The 19837-nt window shown below is 40.9% G+C and overlaps 1 protein-coding gene across 1 annotated transcript in view; it reads left to right on the top strand.

Annotated features, from left to right (window-relative positions):
- LOC122540379 (ski oncogene-like) overlaps positions 1-4760 on the top strand; it is a 186244-nt gene extending 181484 nt beyond the window's left edge. The window contains exon 7 of the mRNA XM_043676022.1: positions 230-4760. Within this exon, the coding sequence (XP_043531957.1) occupies positions 230-418 (189 nt within the window). The 3' untranslated portion in view covers positions 419-4760. The remainder of the gene's footprint in view (positions 1-229) is intronic.
- Positions 4761-19837: the final 15077 nt, after the last annotated feature.

Here is a 19837-nt window from a genome sequence, read left to right as displayed (position 1 = left end):
TATACCATGTTCATTATCAACATGCAGTCTTCTTGATCTGTTATAGTCTATTTCCTGAAGTCAGTTCCATAAAATAAATAACATTATTTGTGTTTCTGCAGTTCTACAATGCCAATCTATCATGCACTTTTTGCTAATGAAGTAGCCTCTTTCCTCATGGAATAGAATGTGTACAATTTACACAGAATCATAATGGTTTATTTTATTTAATTCCACTTCTATTTTTCAGATTGAAGAGTTGCAGGTCAAGTTACAACATGCTGAGGCGGATCGGGAACAGCTGCGTGCAGACCTCCTTCGGGAGCGAGAGGCACGGGAACACTTGGAAAAAATGGTGAAGGAGCTTCAGGAACAACTCTGGCTGAAACCAAGTAACTCCACTACCAGCAAGGTGGTTTCAAAAGACAGTGAAATTTAAAAGAGAATTCATAAAATTGTATGTTTGTGTGTGAATGTATGTTTGCATATTCATACATACACACAGAGGATGCAAGAGTTGACTGTTTTCGGAGAAAGAATGTTACTTCAGACACGCACTGAAACTATCCTTCCCTAAGTGAGACAGCACAGCTCAGAAAATGTGCGCCTGCCATCCTGCCAGACATCAAATACTCAGCCGTACCTGAGATATTTTACTGTGGTTAGTGACAGCACCGAGGACGTTTTTTTCTGAAATTTCTTTTCTTTTTCTCTACGATGTATCACATGGTGTACAGGATTCCTGGACAACTATAGTACCAAATAAACTAGAAGGGAGAAAGAAGAAAAAAATGGTCGGGGAGGGACAATAGTACTTTCTCTGGTTAATTTACAGAACTCTTCAGATTCTACTTTTGTAATAAGCTATTGGAATATAGAAACAGAAAAAAAAACCTTTGGAAAATAGAAGACTTGATTTTAAACCATCTTTGAATTATGTGCAGTTGTTATGAAACTTTTACTTCTCCCTTAATATTTCACGTGCAGTTTCCCCAGGACTGTCTGTTGTATGGGCTGGTGATGCTCCCCAACACTTTTCATTTTTTTCTTTATTTAGAGAACTTCACCATGAGTCAGATGAGAAGCCATGAAACAACATTACGACAAACCCCTTCCTTTAAACTAAAGAAAAATGACTCATGGAGACTGTGTCAATTTATTTCCCCTACCCTACCTCTTCTTTGGTTGGATTATTATCAGCTGGTGGGGATGTTATAACTTGCTTGGCCTTACCAGTGACAGAGCATTCTACAGAAAGACTTGGGAGTTTATTTTGTCTCTGTTTATGTTTTTGTTTGAGAGAAATTAAAAATAGATGTGTTCTGAATGTGATTCTAGTTCCAGTACACTTCAGTTAAAAGAAGAAAATGGATGGAGGAAGAGAGCAATGTCACAAAAAAATGAGGCAGTTGTTGAGATTACATGCAATGACAAAATAATTTATTATGATTAAGACACCATTCCAAAATACAAGTTTTTGCAACCAGTAAATTTAATAAAAGCAGCTTCCTGAAACTGCTGCTTTTCTTTGTTCACAGTATTTACAGTACTCATTCATTCACTTTTTTTAGTTCTGTTTCTTGTTATTATTTTTGTTTATGCTTTGTATTGTTCAGTGCTTTACTCTGTTCACTGAACTAACATTTACAGAATGCAGGATCAATTGGGTACCTTGCTAGTAAAATGTTATATTTATGGTGCTCCCTTAAAAAAAAGTGATAGGACTACTTGCTTTTTCATATGAGCATACATCACTCTTGTCAACAAACTGCAATAGGATTAATTTCACAGTAAGAACTTCTGCACAGAACAAATCTGAATTCATATTTAAATCCTTACTGCTAAGAAGAATTTGTTTGTATTTTAATTCACTTTCTGGGAGGGAAGTGGTGACTGCAAAGGAAAAAAAATTCTTTACACTTTGCTGTTCCTTGCTTCAGTTGCATTAACTGTTTGAATCCCAAATTTGTCTCCCAGTTTTATTACCAAACATATATCAGATATTGCATCTTGGAGGAAGCAAGATCTTTGTTTGGTTTACTTACTGCACTTTTCATGTTCCTCCCATTTTTGCTCATCTATTTGTAAAAACAAAATTCCACCTCGCCCCCACCTCCAGTCTAACCATTCTCCCTCCCATCTCCTAACTCAACTGTGCTGTGTCATCTTAACAATTCAACAGGAATGTAATCTGGACACAGACATGTGTCATGGTCACAAACAGTACAACATTGACTCATGCTCTGATTTTATTGGACCACCATCTCCGTTACAAGTTCCCCAACCAAAATCAGGAACTATAGCATGGAGTCAGATCTGTTTTGTGGGACACTGAACTACTTAGCTTGATTTGCCCTACTACGAATTTGCTTGACAACCTAAACAGTTGTGAACTGTGCAGGGGTGTGTGGGAATGGTGAAGACAAAAAAATTACAAATACTTGTTTTACACCTGCTGCATTTTTTCCAAAGCCCATGTAGGACCCAATAAGATCTAGTAATCTGACATTAGTGTAATTCTCAGTAAATTACATTCATATGTTTTTCTCTCTTAATACTTAAAAGACACCCGCTGCTGTGTTTCATTAATAAGGCTAAAAAAAATATTTATCACATGGAATGAATTTTTTAAAAATTTAAAAAATTTAAGATATTCTGCATGAATCCAGTATAATAACCATTGTTACTGTAAGATTTAAGAGGCGGATCTTTTGAATTTAGTTTAAGTGGAAGAGTTGTCAGGGCAGCTCAAGAGATGTGGGACGTGTCTGATGTAAATCAAAAATCTGAAGGAAATGGGATGAATATTGCAAATCTTTGCAGGGTGTAACCCCAGATTGTGACAATCCCAATACTTAATGGGATCCAGCTTCACTTTTGTGAATACAAAATTTTAACAAAAAACACACAATTCCCCCATTATGAGTGCAATGCAAACAGAGCATAATCATATTTATGCAATTATGTGGAATATTTCTGCTTTTTTTCTTAATGAGAACTCAATATCTTTCATATGCATGGAGTTCAATATTTCTACCATACAGTACTCTTTAATGGGCATTAAAACTTGTATATTAAGGGTTTTATGTTTATATAATATGCAAAAAAAGTTCAGCCTTATATGTCATTATCTCTCCTTTCCTGGTGTCTCATGCAGTCTGTTTTATTGACTTTTTCTTGTTTGATACGGTAATGCAAAAACAGGAGAAGCAGTACATTACCAGTTACTGACTCCTAGCAGACGAAATGTCTTGTGTTCTTTTGTAAGCCCGCTAATTGTTCCGTCCGTTGTGACGATTCACATTACCTTATAGTTTCAAATAAATTGTGGGGAAAAAAAGCAAAAAAAAAAGCAGAAATAAAAAAGTTTTTTAAATGAAAACATTCTTCAGCAATAATGCTTTATACCCAAGGGGCAGCTAACTACAGCTGGGTTTTTGCACCAATAATGTCCAGAGTTACTTGATGGAAAACAGTTTTGTTCAAATAGTTTTTGATGAATCCTGTAGAATTTTGCATGCAAAGGAGAGAAATGTGCAGAGAAGAGTTGATTACAACAATAATAACAGAAAAATATAGTGTTTCGTATTTTTATGTTAACGTAGTTTTTTATTATTTTTATACCGGTTAGTTCTTTGTGTGTGACGTGTGTGGATCGTCTTTTTTTTTACGTAATGTATACCTAACACATAAAGCAGTATTTTAATCCTTAACACACATTAATTCAATAATCTATTATTATGGTGCAGTCTCCGTTTTAACTTTACTATTCCCATTGGCTATTGTTTGGTCAACTGATGCCAGTTATTTCCAGTTGGAAACAAGGGATTTTTTTTATATATGGACATCAAATCTAAACTCGTGCTTTGAATAAAAGCCCTGAGCCTTCTATTCAAGGGGACCTATTGGCATAAAAACCCAGTAATCATTTTAAACTGCTTCACTACAAGCTAGCCAATGTACAAATAAAACCTGTAAATACTTGGTTTCATTTTATGCTATGTATTATAAGTGTATATGTGCTCACTCATTTTTTTTCTCTCCGAACTTTAATACATCTTAGTTATCTTGTTAATTGATTGCGTTGTTGCCTGAATTACTGCAGTCAGTAATTGTTCATTAGGAATCTCATTGAAATGATTCCTCCTCACCTCGACACCTTCAACCCACCCCCCCTCACCCCACTAAGCACCCTCAAACTATGCCTTTTTATTGGTGTTTAAGAAATCTCTTTTTAATAATTCCCCTTCCCCCACCTTAAAGGCTTCCCTTTTAAAAAGCACATCAGATTTTTATCCTTGGAATAATTTTCAAATCCATGAATAATTATTATTTGATCTTGAATGACACTATAATTGGGGCTTTCTACTGCTTTCTCCTTTCACATCAGCCAGCAGGATTCAGTCATGTTACCTATGCATTTCAGCATATTTATATTTTTGTTTCGTATATAAGCTGCTGCTAAAACAAGCAACTTAATTTCCATTCTTTAGCACTATTTTTATGTCATAATAAATGTATGCTTTCTTGTTTATAAATGCCTAAACAAAGAACTTGTTCAGCCTATTTATCTATTGTGCTGTGTACCTATGTCTTTTCTCCCCCCTCGCCCCTTTCTCACGTTCCACTCCCTGCCTTTTCCACCAGTAATATTGTAAAATAAAGGACTTGATGAGATGTGAATGAAATAGCAATGCAAAACCACAGTTTGCAATGGACACAGTGACTGAATGTACAGTGTATAGATGGCATTACCATAAATAAAAAAAAGTTTGCCCAGATGATGTTCTTTCTCAAAGTGTTTGTTCAGGTTTATAACAGCCAACAGTGACAACTATGATAGAGTCAACTCTATTAATAAATTTCTTGTTCCTGTAATGCAGTGGCAGTACTGGTACAATGAGGTCATCACCGGCATTTGACATTTGATGTACTCTAGAAACAAATGTGTGAAAGGAGAGTGCACAGAAGAAAGCAATAAGCACCTGACTTCAGTTTCTTCCCCGATCAAGGTTCTTGCTAAGGTATAGTCTCATAGATACCAGAAGCTCTCTGATACATTGGCTGGGTAACTATTCTTAAATGTATCAGCAGGTCAGCTGATCAGCAGAGGCATTACAGGTGAACACAATCTAATTCCAACCCCATTTCACACATCATCTTTTTATCATAAACTCTAGAATTTCTAGCTGATTATCCTTTCATTTGCGCAGGGTCTATACTCAGTGGGGTTTAGAAGCATATGGGGGGATCTATTTGAAATTTACAGATTACTGAATAGCCTGGATAGAGTAGATGTTGGGAAGATATTTCCATTGGTAGGAGAGACTAGGACCCGAGGGCACAACCTTAGAGTAAAGGTAATACCTTTTAGAATGGAAATAAAGAGAAACTTCTTTAGCCAGAGAGTGGTGAATCTATGGAATTCATTGCCACATAAAGCTGTGGGGGCCAGGTCATTGAGTATATTTAAGACTGAGATAGGTTCTTGAGTATCAATGGGATCAAGGGTTACAGGCAGAAAGCGGGAGAATGGGGTTGAGGAACTCATCAGCCATGATTGAATGGCAGAGCAGATTCGATAGGCTAAATGGCCTAATTTCTGCTCCCATATCTTATGGCCTTATACTTGAGGAATCACTTCTTCTTTACAAACAAAACTGAATCGAGAAAACAAATCCTGGTTGAGGAGTTAGGCCAGTACTGAGGGAATGCTGCTCTGTCAGTGATGCCAGCCTTCAGGTAAAGCATTAAACCATGCCATGTATGTCAGGTGGACATAAAAGATCCAATACCACTACCTTAAGGAAGAATAGGAGAGATTTCTTGGTACACTGAGTCAACATCCTTTACCCTTATCACCAAAGGGTAGTTTTGGTCATTATAACATTGCTGTTTGTGGGCTCTTGCTGTGTTACAATTGATTGCAGTGAACTATACTTAAAAAGGTACTTCACCAGTTTTACAGCACTTACAGATACCCTGAGGTCATAAATGGCAGTATTGAAATTCAAATCTTTTTTTAAATGTTGCAGATTCACTAGGCTGTGCAAAACTACTTATATCTTTGTACATAATTGTTGATGCAGTTAACATTTAACCTTCATCCTGATTCAGTGAAACTACTGGAGGTCACTGAATTGTCAAACTAATCATAGGCAGAGATAATTTTTTCCTGTCTACCAAGAATAGCAAGAGATTTAGATTGAATCTTTGTATCAACATGAGGTGAATCTCCTGATGAACATTAACTCTTAAAAACACAATGAACTTAATGTTTATACTTAGCGACTGTTATTTTATCAAAGCCTTGGAACATTACAAGCCAATAATACAGACAACTGAACAGTTCCCAGCTCTCCAAAACACTGCATATAGTTTGGAATGCAGGAAACTACACTGATCCAGCTCATGCTAACCGCACCCCATCTACTTATCCCTTTGGTGGAACTGAAGACCTTACAAACATGCCTGGAAACTGTATTTTATAATAAAATGCTTGCATGCAATGTCAAATAGCCTTCACTTGGACAAGTACATGTGGAGGACAAAATTGTTAGCATTGAGCCAAAGGTCCAGAAAAGTCATCACCAAAAGGGAAAAAGAGAAAATTTCCACATGAAACATGGAGTAAATAATATCACTATGAATTAGTTGTATTATACAAAGCTCTTGTAGGAGTAGGCTATTCAGCCTCTTGAGCCTTCACCATTCAATAAGGTCATGATTGATCTGATTGTAACATCAATCCACAATCCTACATAACCTTAATAACCTTTCAACTGGTTGCGAAACAAAAATCAGTCTGTCTCTACCTTAAAAACATATCCAAGGACTCTGCTTCCACAACCTTTTCAAGAAGAGAGTTCCAATGACTCACAATTCTGTGAAAGGAAATGTTTCACCTCATCACTATTTTATATTGATAAGCCCTGATTTTTAAATAATTCTAGATTCTCCCAAAAGACCAGAAAATATCCTCTCCACAATCCCCTCAGGATCTAATGTTTCAATTAAGGCACCTCTTTTCTAACCTCCAGCAGACACAAGCCTGTCGAAACAATTCACACAAGACTATCTACCAATTCCAGATATTAGGCTAATAAACTTTCTCGAAACAGTCCCTGTATTTAAATCCTTCCTTTAATAACGTAACCAATATTGTGAACAGTATTATGACTGCAGTCACACTAGTCCCTCGTAACATTGAAGTTTATCCTTCTTACTTTAGTATTCAGTTTTCCTGGCAATAAGTGAAAACATTCTATTAGGTTTCCTAATTTCATGTAAGTCAGCATGGCTTTATGCGTGGGAAATCATTTCTCACGAACTTGATTGAGTTTTTTGAAGAGGTTGCTATTTTCTGGGTCTGCAGATTGGAAGAAGCAAAAATGGTCCTTAGTAGACTAATATGCTCTTCTTGTCAGATGTGGAGTTTAGGGAGAGTTTACATGTTACTGAGGATTATATCTGCAATAAATGCCATTGGTTGCGAATGCTATCAGATCGAATGGATTGGTTGGAGCAACAGTTAGAGACAATGAGAAATTTACAAGAGTGAGGGGGTGTGATGGATGGCAGTTATAGGAAGGGAGAAAAATCACAGATACAGTCACATAGATGGGTTAACTCCAGGAAAGGTATAAGACATAGGCAGGTAGTGTAGGAGTCTTCTGCAGCTATCCCTATTTCAAACAAGTATGCTGTTTTGAAAAATGTAGGGGGTGATAGATTCTCAGGAGAATGTAGCATGAACAGTCAGGTTTCTGGTATTGAGACTGGCTCTAATGCAATCTGGAGTAAATTGGGTTCCAAGGGATCGATTGTGTTAGGGAACTCTCTAGTTCGAGGCATAGATTGAAGTTTCTGTGGCTAGCAGCGAAAAATCAGAATGGTGTGTTGCCTCCCTGGTGCCAGGATCAAGGATGTCTCAGAGATGGTGCAAAATGTTCTCAAGGAGGAGAGGGCCCAGCAGGACGTCATTGTACACATTGGAACCAACGATATAGCAAGGGGAAAGGGTGAGATTATGAAGGGAGAATGTAGAGAGTTAGGCAGGAATTTAAAAAGGTCCTTGAGTGTATTAATATCTGGATTATTCCCAGTGCTATGATCTAGTGAGAGTAGGATTAGAAGGATAGAGCAAATGAATGTGTGGCTGAGGAACTGGTGTATGGCAGAAGGATTCACATTTTTGGATTATTGGAATCTCTTCTTGGATAGAAGTCCCCTATACCAGAAGGCCGATTGCAGCTGAATTGGAAGGGGTCTAATATATTGTCAGGGAGTTTTGCTAGAGCTGCTCAGGTCGATTTAAACCAGTAAGGTTGGGGGAGGGAGGGGAAGTGGGACCCAGGGAGATGGTGAGGAAAGAGATCAATCTGAGACTGGTACAGTTGGGAGAAGAAGTGAGTAAAACAGTTAGGACGGGCAGGGACAAAGCAGGGAACAAGGTTGGACGGATAAATTACATTTATTTCAATGCAAGAGGCCTAACAGGGAAGGCAAATGAACTCAGGCCATGGTTAGGAACATGGGACTGGGATATCACAGCAATTACAGAAGCATGACTCAAAGATGGACAGGACTGGTAGTTTAATGTTCCAAGATACAAATGCTACAGCAAGGGTAGAAAGGGAGGCAAGAGAGGAGGGGGGAGTGGCGTTTTTGATCAGGGATAGCATTACAGCTGTACTGAATAAGGATATTCCCGGAAATACATCCAGGAAAGTTATTTGGGTGGAACTAAGAAATAAGAAAGGGATAATCACCTTCTTGGGATTGTATGATAGACCCACTAATAGTCAGCGGGAAATTGAGAAACAAATTTGTAAGGAGATCTCAGTTATCTGGAAGAATAATAGGGTGGTTATGGTAGGGGATTTTAACATTCCACACGTAGACTGGGACTGCCATAGTGTTAAGGGTTCAGATGGAGAGAATTTCTAAGCATGTACAAGAACGTTTTCTGATTCAGTATGTGGACGTACCTACTAGAGAAGGTGCAAAACTTGAATTACTCTTGGGAAATAAGGCAGGGCAGGTGTAGTGGACAGCAAAAAAGGTTACCTCAGATTATAATGGGATCTTGATCAGATGGGCTAATTGGCTGAGAAATGGCAGGTGGAGTTTAATTTAGATAAATGCGTGCAGCTGCATTTTGGGAAAGCAAATCTTAGCAGGACTTGTACACTTAATGGTAAGGTCCTAGGGAGTGTTGCTGAACAAAGAGATCTTGGAGTGCAGGTTCATAGCTCCTTGAAAGTGGAGTCGCAGGTAGATAGGATAGTGAAGAAGGCATTTGGTATGCTTTCCTCTATTGGTCAGAGTATTGAGTACAGGAGTTGGGAGGTCATGTTACGGAGGTCAGGTTGGGATATCTGTTGCGGCTGTACAGGACATTGGTGAGGCCACTGTTGGAATATTGCATGCAATTCTGGTCTCCTTCCTATCGGAAAGATGTTGTGAAACTTGAAAGGGTTCAGAAAAGATTTACAAGGCTGTTGCCAGGGTTGGAGAATTTGAGCTAAAGGGAGAGAATGAATAGTCTGGGGCTGTTTTCCTGGGAGCATCGGCGGCTGAGGGATGACCTTATAGAAGTTTACAAAATCATGAGGGGCATGGACAGGATAAATAGACAAAGTCTCTTCCCTGGGTGAGGGAGTCCACAACTAGAGGGGAAAGATATAAAAGAGACCTAAGGGGCAATATTTTTATTCAGAGGGTGGTGCGTGTATGGAATGAGCTGCCAGAGGAAGTGGTGGAGGCTGGTACAATTGCGACGTTTAAAAGGCATCAGGATGGGTATATGAATAGGAAGGGTTTAGAAGGATATGGGCCAAGTGCTGGTACATGGGACTAGATTAGGTTGGGATATCTGGTCAATATGGACGGGTTGAATGGAAAGGTCTATTTCCGTGCTGTACGTCTCTATGACTCCATAACTCTCAGTAACAAAGAGGATTGATGAGGGCAGAGTAGTGGACTGATCTATATGGACTTCAGTGAGGCGTTTGGCAAGGTTCTCCATGGGAGACTGGCTTGCAAGGTTAGATCTCATGGAATATAGGGATAACTAGCCATTTGGATATAGAACTGGTTCAAAGGTAGAAGACAGGGTGGTGGTGGAAGGTTGCTCTTCAGACTGGAGGCCTGTGAATGGAAGAGTGCCACAAGGAGTAGCGCTGGGTCCACTATTTTTCATCATTTATATAAACGACTTGGATGTGAACATAGGAGGTACAGTTAATAAGTTTGTAGATGACACCAAAACTTGAGGTGCAGTGGACAGCGAAGAAGGTTACCTCAGAGTACAACTGGATCTTGATTAAATGGGCCAATGGGCTGAGGAGTGGCAGATGGAGTTTAATTTCAATAAATATGAGTTGCTCTATTTTGGAAAAGCAAATCTTAGCAGGACCTATACACTTAATGGGCGGCACAGTGGCACAGTGGTTAGCACTGCTACCTCACACCACTGACTGTGTGGAGTTTGCACATTCTCCCCGTCTCTGCGTGGGTTTCCTCCGGGTGTTCCAGTTTCCTCCTACAGTCCAAAAATGTGCAGATTAGGTGAATTGGCCACGCTAAATTGTCCGTAGTGTTAGGTGAAGGGGTAACTGTAGGGGAATGGGTCTGGGTGGGTTGGGCTTCAGCGGGTTGGAGTGGACTTGTTGGGCTGAAGGGCCTGTTTCCACACTGTAAGTAATCTAATTAATGATAAGGTCCTAGGAGTGCTGCTGATGAAAAAGACCTTGGAGTGCAGGTTCATAGTTCCTTGAAAGTAGAGTCACAGGTGGATAGGATAGTGAAGAAAGTGTTTGATATGTTTTCCATTATTGGTCAGAGTATTGAGTACAGGAGTTGGGAGATCATGTTGCGGCTGTACAGGACGTTGGTTAGGCCACATTTGGAATATTGCGTGCAATTCTGGTCTCCTTCCTATCGGAAGAATGTTGTGAAACTTCAAAAGGTTCAGAAAAGATTTACAAGGTTGTTGCCAGGATTGGAGGTTTTGAGCTATAGGGAGAGGCTGAATAGGCTGAGGCTGTTTTCCCTGGAGCGTCAGAGACTGAGGGGTGACCTTCAGGTTTATAAAATCATGAGGGGCATGGATAGGATAAATAGACAAAGTCTTTTCCTTGGGGTGGGGGAGTCCAGAACTAGAGGGTATAGGTTTACGGTGAGAGGGGAAAGATATAAAAGGGACCAAAGGGGCAACATTTTCATGCAGAATATTGTGCATGTATGGAATGAACTGCCAGAAGTTATGGAGATCGGTACAATGACAACATTTAAAAGGCACCTGGATGGGTATGTGAGTAGGAAAGGTTTAGAGGGATATAGGCCAGGTGCTGGCAAATGGGACTAGATTGGGTTGGGATAGCTGGTCGGCATGGGCAAGTTGGACCGAAGGTCTGGTTCCGTGTTGTATATCTCTATGACTGTATGTCTCTCCACACTAACCTTTTGCAATTCATGCATAAGGACACCCAGGTCCTTCTGCATCTCGGAGCTCTTCAATCTCTCACCAGTTAGATCATTTTTTAAATTCTTCCTGCTAAAAAGGGCATTTTCAGTTTTCCCACATTTAAGCCAATCTTTGCCCAGTCAATTCACTCATCAATATAGTTTGTAACCTCCTTGAATCCTCTTCACATCTTTGAGTCATCATCAAATTCAGCAACCATACCTTCCATCCCTTCATCAAAGTCAATTGCGTAATTTGTAAACAGAGTTCAGTACTAACACAGGTTCCCAGCTGTACTCTAAACAGGGCTAAAGATTTTGACCCTTCCCCCACCTGTCACCCCCCTCAGGGCACCAGGCCGCTTTGTTTCAGGCGCTGTGCTGTGTTTGATGGTAATGGTAAGTGATGGGAGCTTCAGTTCAATGTTCAGTGACCTGCAAGCTGTTCTGCAGACAGAGGTTCCCCAGAGTGTTGGCTGAGATTGAATATTCACGCATAAGGCCCAATCCCCCAACAGCAATGATTGATATGTTTTATATTAATCAGAGGGATGCGGTTCTATTAATGTGCAAATTATATGCGACTGCTCCGTGAGGATCAAAAAGATGATTGCTCTGTGGGTTCGCTGAGGACATTAAAGTGAGAATATTGCTGACGACTCACGATTGCCTGCGGCACAAGATATCAACACCTTTAATATTGCTTCATTTTGTTTTAATGTTACAGTCAATTTCAATTAAGTGAATAACTTACACATCACATAAAAAATTATTGTTTGCCTACGACATTCAAAGCATCAAGGCCATACTAACTTGGTGGCATTATTACCCTCCTCAGTAGGCTTTAGTTGCACCCATTCTGGCCCCCACCCCACAATTATTTAATGGGCAAGTGACTGCCCGGCATTGAGCCATGCAGGAAAGGACTCCAATTTGACCTTTGCCCTCTGTTGAATTAGCTGATCTCACTTGGTACAGTACAACAACAAAAAAGAAAAACTTACATCTGTATAGTACCTGAACCAGCCTCAAAGACAGCACAGCTACTGAAGTACTTTTTGAAGTGAAGTCACTCGTGTGAGCTTTGAAACACAGCAGCCAAATTGTACGTTACATTCCCACAAACAGTAATGTGATAATGGCCAGATAAACTGTTGAAGTGATATTAGCAATGGGGTAAATATTGGCCCAGATCACCAGTGAGAATTCCCTTGCACAACAGTGCCATGTGATCTTTTTGCACACATCTGAGAGAACAGACAGGGCTTCAACTTAACATCTTCGTCTGAGTTCATCTGAAAGATGGCAGCAGTGCAACACTTCATCAGTACTGCACAGAAGTATCAACCCAGATTAGGTGCTCAAATCCTTGCAGTGAGACTTGAACCAATATCTTTTGATTCGGGGTGAAAATGCTACCAGTGAATTTGGCTGGTATCTCCAAATGGAATGAGCAACTGAGGAGAAAAATTATACTGTGAAACAAATTGAGTGATTTCCTTTGAATTGTCTAGAATCCCTGCAGTGCAGGAAGAGGCCATTCAGGCCATCATGTCCACACTGACCCTCCGAAGAACATCCCACCCAGACCGTAACCATGCATTTCCCATGGCTAATCCCTCTCACCTACACATCCCTTGATACTACAGCACAATTTACCATGGCCAATGCACTTAACCTGCAAATCCTTGGACTGTGGGGGGAAACCAGAGGACATAGCAGAAACCTATGCGGACACAGGGAGAACTTGCAAAAACCACACAAACAGTCACCTCAAGCTGGAATTAGACCCGGGTCCCCAGAGCTGTGAGGCAGCAGTGCCAACCACTGAGCCACCATCCATGAACACTTTCTGTTATAATTGATTAATAGAGAACCTATTGCACAGAAATAGACCATTCGGCCCAATAGATCTATTCCAGTGTTTATGATCTACAAAGGTTTCCACGCACCTCTGTCATCTCACTTCATTATCACTTCCATCTAATCCATTCTCCTCATGTGTTTATCTACCTTCCCCATGAATACAGCTATATTTATGGTCCCTAGTTTTGAACTCCCCCACAAGTGGCAACATCATCTCTATATTACCCATGCATAGACGTGGAAACTTCTTAGATTCTCAGTTTTGCAATATTGAGTATGGAAAAAGGCTGTTTGATTGAGTGGGACAGCTAGAGGTGGGAGGTCATTGATAAAGCCTACACGTGTCTAAATAATTTGAATTGGCTGCAACCCAATTAATGGGTCTGGGACAATTTGGGTCCAACACTCACGGTTGTTGCTCTGAAGCCTCAAAGATTGCTTCCTTTGATTTGCTGTGCTTCATGTCTCTTTACTCTCTGTCCCCATCTGGGATGGTGATGATACACAGCTAACCTTTCACCCAGTGCTTACAGTCACCTTAACTAGTGGCTGATTAGTTCAGAAGCTCCTGTTTAATTAAAGCTGGTCCCAGTTGTTGTGAGGAAGCACAGAATAGACCCTTTTATATATGACAGTTTCCTCAAAAGAGCTTGTGTTATGTTAACTTAACTAATGTCCTCAGGCTTTCAATGAGATGCTTTAGGCGCTGTGTGGGTTTCACTCATGAAGACAGTTATTCTGATGGCAGTTACTGAGTTGTTTTATTACATATTCCATGGAAAATGAACAAGCTGTCCACCTTCTTGCCAGTTTAGCTCTGTAAGTCTGTGTCTTGTCCTTGGATCATAAGGTAATGGGTTTAGGGACTTGGTACAAAAGCTAAGTTAACACTGCAGTGGAGTACTGAGGGAGATTTGCACTGTTCTTTGGATGAGATATTAAACAGAGCCTGTCCACCTCTTCACGTGAATGTAATAGATCCATTTGGAAGAGCAAGGATTTCTCCCCATCCTCAAACAATATAATTGATAATAGTTAAAGTTAGAAATATGAAATAAAACTGGAAATGGGGAGAAATACACATCAGACAGTATCTGTAAAGAGCTTGAAAATGATCATATTCAATGCTGCGGCATGTTGCAATTTGGATATGACACTTCTCTATAATCTCTCCCGCTTTGTCTACCTGACTCACTGTCGATGTAACATATTTCCAGCAATTCTTATTTTTGCCAAAGAATCCACCTGATCAACCGGTGTGTTGTCAGTGGGATCTTGCTGTGTACCAATTGAAAGCTGTGGTTACCTATATAATATCACTTTAATTCAGCAATGAAGTACTCAGGGTCTAATTATATCGAATATTCCATGTCTATAAAAGGAAATAAAGGGTAAAGACAAATTGTGGCCTTATTTCCACTCCTATGTCTTATGGTCTTATGAAATGGACTTTTGAAGATATCAGAAATATTCAGCAGATCTATATTCCAATAGGCCCTGACTGCAGCCCAGATTTTGATTTTCAATGACAGTGCCTCATTGCCTGGACTCCGGTGATGGTGAATCTGTCAGATGGAGTTTGGCTGGTTAACTGTCCATGAGGTTCTTCTTTTTATTTTTTTTTAATTTTTATTTTTTTTTCAGTGACAAACACTGCCCTTCATATCAAAGGGCAGTGCTGAATCTCTGGTTTACTTTTTTTTTAATTTAACCCCCGCACTACCACCTAAGTGCGGTAGTGCTTATTTTTTCCCCAGCACCCATGGTGTGTGTGTGCAGGTGTGAGACACAGTGAAAGACACAAAGTGCACGAATCTTTATTCAAATTCCACCACCAGGAAGATAGGAAAACACCCGGGTGGCCAGTGACAAGCACTGCCCTTCACATCAAAGGGCAATGCTGTGTGATCAAAACAGTGAAAGGGAGGGAGGTTCTTCTTTTTATTTGACTCCCCTCATTAACTGCTATTTAAAGGTGGCCTACGCCGGGAAGGAGATGGATGTAAGAAATCAATATTGCCAAGGGAGTGGGCATACACATATCACTCAGCAAGTGATCGATATGCTCCAGGACCATGATGGGTAAGTGTTCACTTCCCAATGGAGGAGACATAAGGGTATTCGGTATCACCCAGAGGAGACTGGTATTACCTGGGCTGGAGTTGGGGGTATCTTTACCAAACTGTCTTCCACTTTCCAATTTCTGCTCTGAGTTCATGAGACTCGGAGATTAAAACACTGCGGAGACAAGTGACTGAAGGATGAAGCAGACTTTCATAACTAGAGTTGGCAGATTTGTGCTTGTTTGCCAAACATCCGTGGTACAGGATCCATTGGATTTCTTGCCTCCTGTGCAGCTTGACTAATGGTTACCAGTTTATACTTTGTCCCAAGGTGACACTATGATGCAATTGCAGATGCTGGGGATTTAAAGACAACGTATGATATTTCAACAATATGTCATAGTGATTGTGTTTGTGTGCCTGTTTCATTTCTGTCTTTGCTTGCCAATATTCTTCTAATATTTAGCCATTATCTCCTCACAGGGAGTCAGTCCTAGGACAATAGTTACTTTACTGGTGTTTTGTACCCCTTTTGCAACACTTGCACATTTGCGCAGAAACACCCTCACAAATTCTCACATATTTTCAGTAACACACACGAGCAACAAATTCACATAAACTCACATTGCAGATGCACACAAGGGCATACAAATACAGACATATGTTGGGTAGAGCTTGAATTGAGAGTGTCTGGCACATCCGAGTCGCTCTACATTTCATGCAGCGAACTCCAACTCCCTTATCACTTACTCGCTGAGACTGCACATCATATTTATTAATTATTCCAGCAGTCTGACTCTGCTAAAACAATCTAGATGTTCAGGAAGCAGAATTTGACGCAGAGTTTGGGGACAGATTGGCTCCACTCTGGGTGCTGTTAAATTGTTCTGTGAAATATGATTTTGAGTTCCATGATTAGGGGCCACCAGATTTGTCATGGATAGCCTGGATCCCTGTACTCAGGGAGCTAGTACAATGCAGTGGATAATGCTATATCTTTTGCAGGGACTCACATTCTAATTGTGCGTGAAGCTGTGGCTCCCAGTTAGGTTCAGGGGTCAAACACAATAGCTTCAGGTTGCCATGGAAACCACAGTCAGCCATGAATTTAGCCAAAAGTTATCAAGATTTAATCTCCATCTTAAAAAATCTCACCATTTTTCTTTTTTCCTCAAAACCTTTCCTGAGACCCCCAAACTCTCTGTTCCTTTACTCTCTCTCTCCTCTTCTCTCGCTCAATCTCTCACTTGCACCGTTACCTTCCCATGCTTCTCATTGTTGGCTGTGTGTGGATGTGTGCATCTCTCTCTCTCTCTCTGTGTCTCTGTCTGTATGTAAGTGAGTGCACACGCCAATGTACATACATGAGTGTGGCTTTGTGTGTGTATCTATCTATGTGCGTACATGAGTGTGTACGTGTTTGTGTGTGTCTCTGTATAGCTGTGTGGGTATGGGTCAGGCTGCAACGCCCTCCATTATTAAAGAGAGGGCCAGAGGTGTTGCCCCCTCCCCCCACCCTCCCGGCTTTCCTGCTTTGAATCTCTTATTGCTCTCGGGATTAATTACAATGAGAAATGTAAAGAACAGCTGTTGCCATCAAGAACTGAAGCTGGGCGAAGTGAAGAGTTTGTGAGGCCTAAGATTCCAGGATGCTTGAGTAGGGATTAGCGTCTCTGGAAAAAGGGTTCTGTAGCAATATCTCTTCTATTCATGTTGAGAATAGACAGTCTTAGACTCTCTGATGAATCGTTAATAGATTTTCATTGGGTCATGATGATGGAACAAAGGAAATCAAGGTACAGAACAGCCATGATCTAACTGAATGGCAGATCAGCTGGAGGGGCAGAATAGAGACAAATAAACTGCAGATGCTGGAATTCAAGGTAGACAAGCAGGAGGCTGGAAGAACACAGCAAGCCAGGCAGCATCAGGAGATTGAGAAGTCAATGTTTTGGGTGCAACCCTTCTTCAGGACTCAGGCTGAATAGCCTCCTCCTAAGCTAGATTTTAATATCTCAAAGGGGCATGAGACAACTGGAATATTTTGGTCCACCCCATCTCTACACACAGTGAGGTTTCTCATTGGCTGGAAAGTGGTCAGGATGCACACATACAGTACTGACAAACAGCGTTTCACCAAAGTACTCTCTGGAGAGTGCATTATCAAGTTGTTTTGTTTAGCATGTATTTCTCCGTGAGCAGCCTTTTCCTCCAGTTACACCTCAGGTAAACTGACCTCTGACATAAATTCTATCCCTGCTCTTGACTTTCCCCACTCCAGTCACTGGCCTTAGGGCAGGCCAAACTGACTGTATTCTCAGCATCTCAAATCAATTCGACATCCTCAAAGACAATCTACCTCCAGTTCAATAGCTCTATCTTGAAGCAGAGCTAAAGCTTTCTCACCGGTGTGCAGGCCATGTTTAGCTCCAACTGACATCAGTAGAAGGGGTGGTGTCATGGTCAGGATCCTGACTGCTGATCCAGGGGTCCAGGCAAATGCTCTGAGGACACAGGTTCAACTCTTACCACAACAGTTGGTGGAATTGAAATTTGATGAGTAAACATCTGGAACTGAAAACTAATCTCAGTGGTTGTGATCATAAAACTGTTAATTACAGACTATTGCAAAAATTCATCTGGTTCATTATTGCCTTTTAGGGAAGAAAACCTTGTCCTACATGTAACTCCATTTCTACAGCAATGTGAATGACTCTTCAATGACCTAGCAAGCAACATAGTCATATCAAACCGCTATGAAGACTAAAGAAAGGGAAGATGAACCATCTAGCAATGAACTAGGCACTGGACATTACAGTGTCAAACCCAGCCCTCCCAAACTCCTCCTTACAAACATCTGGGGGATGCTGCCAAAATTGTGAGGACTGCCCCACTAACTAGTCAAGCAACTGGTCCTACTTAGTAAACCATAGCTTACCAATGTCTTAGATATCACTATCATCATGCACAGATTGTCTCCTCCCATTAGCAGGACAGAGCCAGCAGAGGTGATGGCACAGTGATATATAGTCAGGAGGGAGTTGAACATGGAGTCCTCAACATCAAATCTGGACACTATGGATTCTCATGGTATCAGGTCAAGTATGGGTGAGGAAACCTCCTGCTCCCTCAGCTGATAAATCTGTACTCCTCCATTTTAACAGCACATGGAGGAAGCGCTGAGGGTGAAAAAGGGCACTGAATGCATTCTGGGTAAGGGATTTCAATATGATTCGATTCGATTCGATTCCCGACAGTATGGAAACAGGACCTTTGGCCCAACAAGTCCACACCAACCCTCCAAAGAGTAACTCACCCAGACACATTCCCTTACCCTATATTTACCCCTGACTAATGCACCTAACACCATGGGCAACTTAGCATGGCCAATTCACCTGACCTGCACATCTTTGGATTGTAGGAGGAAACCAGAGGAAGCCCATGCAGACACAGGGAGAATGTGCAAGCTGCACACAGTAGCCCAAGGTGGGAATCGAATGTGGGTCTCTTGCACTGTGAGGCAGCAGTACTAACCACTGAGCACTGTGCCGCCCAAGTGCACCCACTATCTCTATTGGTACTTTCTTTAGTATACTAAGATACATCCCATCAGGTCCAAAGGACTTTAGCCCTGTTAGTTTTCCTGCCAATTTTTCTGTAGCTGTAGTTAGTGATTTATATCTCTCTACTTTTTGACTTTTGATTATTTAATATTTGTAATGGCATTGAGGTAGATAATCAGCCATCGTGTAATTGATGGTAAATAAATATCCAGCAAAGTCAGCCAACTTCAGGAGAAAGGTGGCAATAGACAAAATATTAACCAACGTCCCACACATGAAAGAAACTGAATCCCTGAGGTTTTGCAACTTCTCTTTGTGCGTGCTGACCTCTGCATCAACTTTTTTTAAAAAAAAACTATTGCTTTCCGTTTCTGCACAGGAAATCCTCCCAAAAGAAAAGGGAACTAAGTGTCCCTTTCTATAAAGTTACTCTTCACAAAAATGACCTTTAAAAACTGCAAACTTAATAGCTTCTATAGGCCTGAGCCAAGGGTTACCAACTGTGGTTGGATATATTCCTGGAGATTTCATTATAAGATCTGACCTCCCATTACCAGCTGCCCTGCTCCTACCCTTTCAGCCAATGGTCACTTGACACAAGCCAGTGGAAAACTGGGCTGGGCTCTCTGCTACCAAACCCCACTGTGTCTGCTGACCCACACTAACCCCCATTCAAGGCCCATCTTGATTTTAAGATTTTAGTCAGTGTCAAGTCCCTCCATGAGCTCGGCCTCCTCTATCTTTACAATCTCCTCCAGTCTTAAAACCCTCGGAAATCTCTGTTCTCCTCCAATTCCAAGCCTCTTGTGTATCCCCAGTTTAAACTGCTTGGGGTTCCTCGGGCTGCAGCTGCCTGAGCCCTGAATTCCGGAATATCTCTACCTCCTTTCAGACTCC

This window comes from Chiloscyllium plagiosum, chromosome 34, assembly GCF_004010195.1.
Source record: "Chiloscyllium plagiosum isolate BGI_BamShark_2017 chromosome 34, ASM401019v2, whole genome shotgun sequence".
Taxonomy (NCBI): domain Eukaryota; kingdom Metazoa; phylum Chordata; class Chondrichthyes; order Orectolobiformes; family Hemiscylliidae; genus Chiloscyllium; species Chiloscyllium plagiosum.
This window is presented reverse-complemented; position numbering and strand designations above follow the sequence as displayed.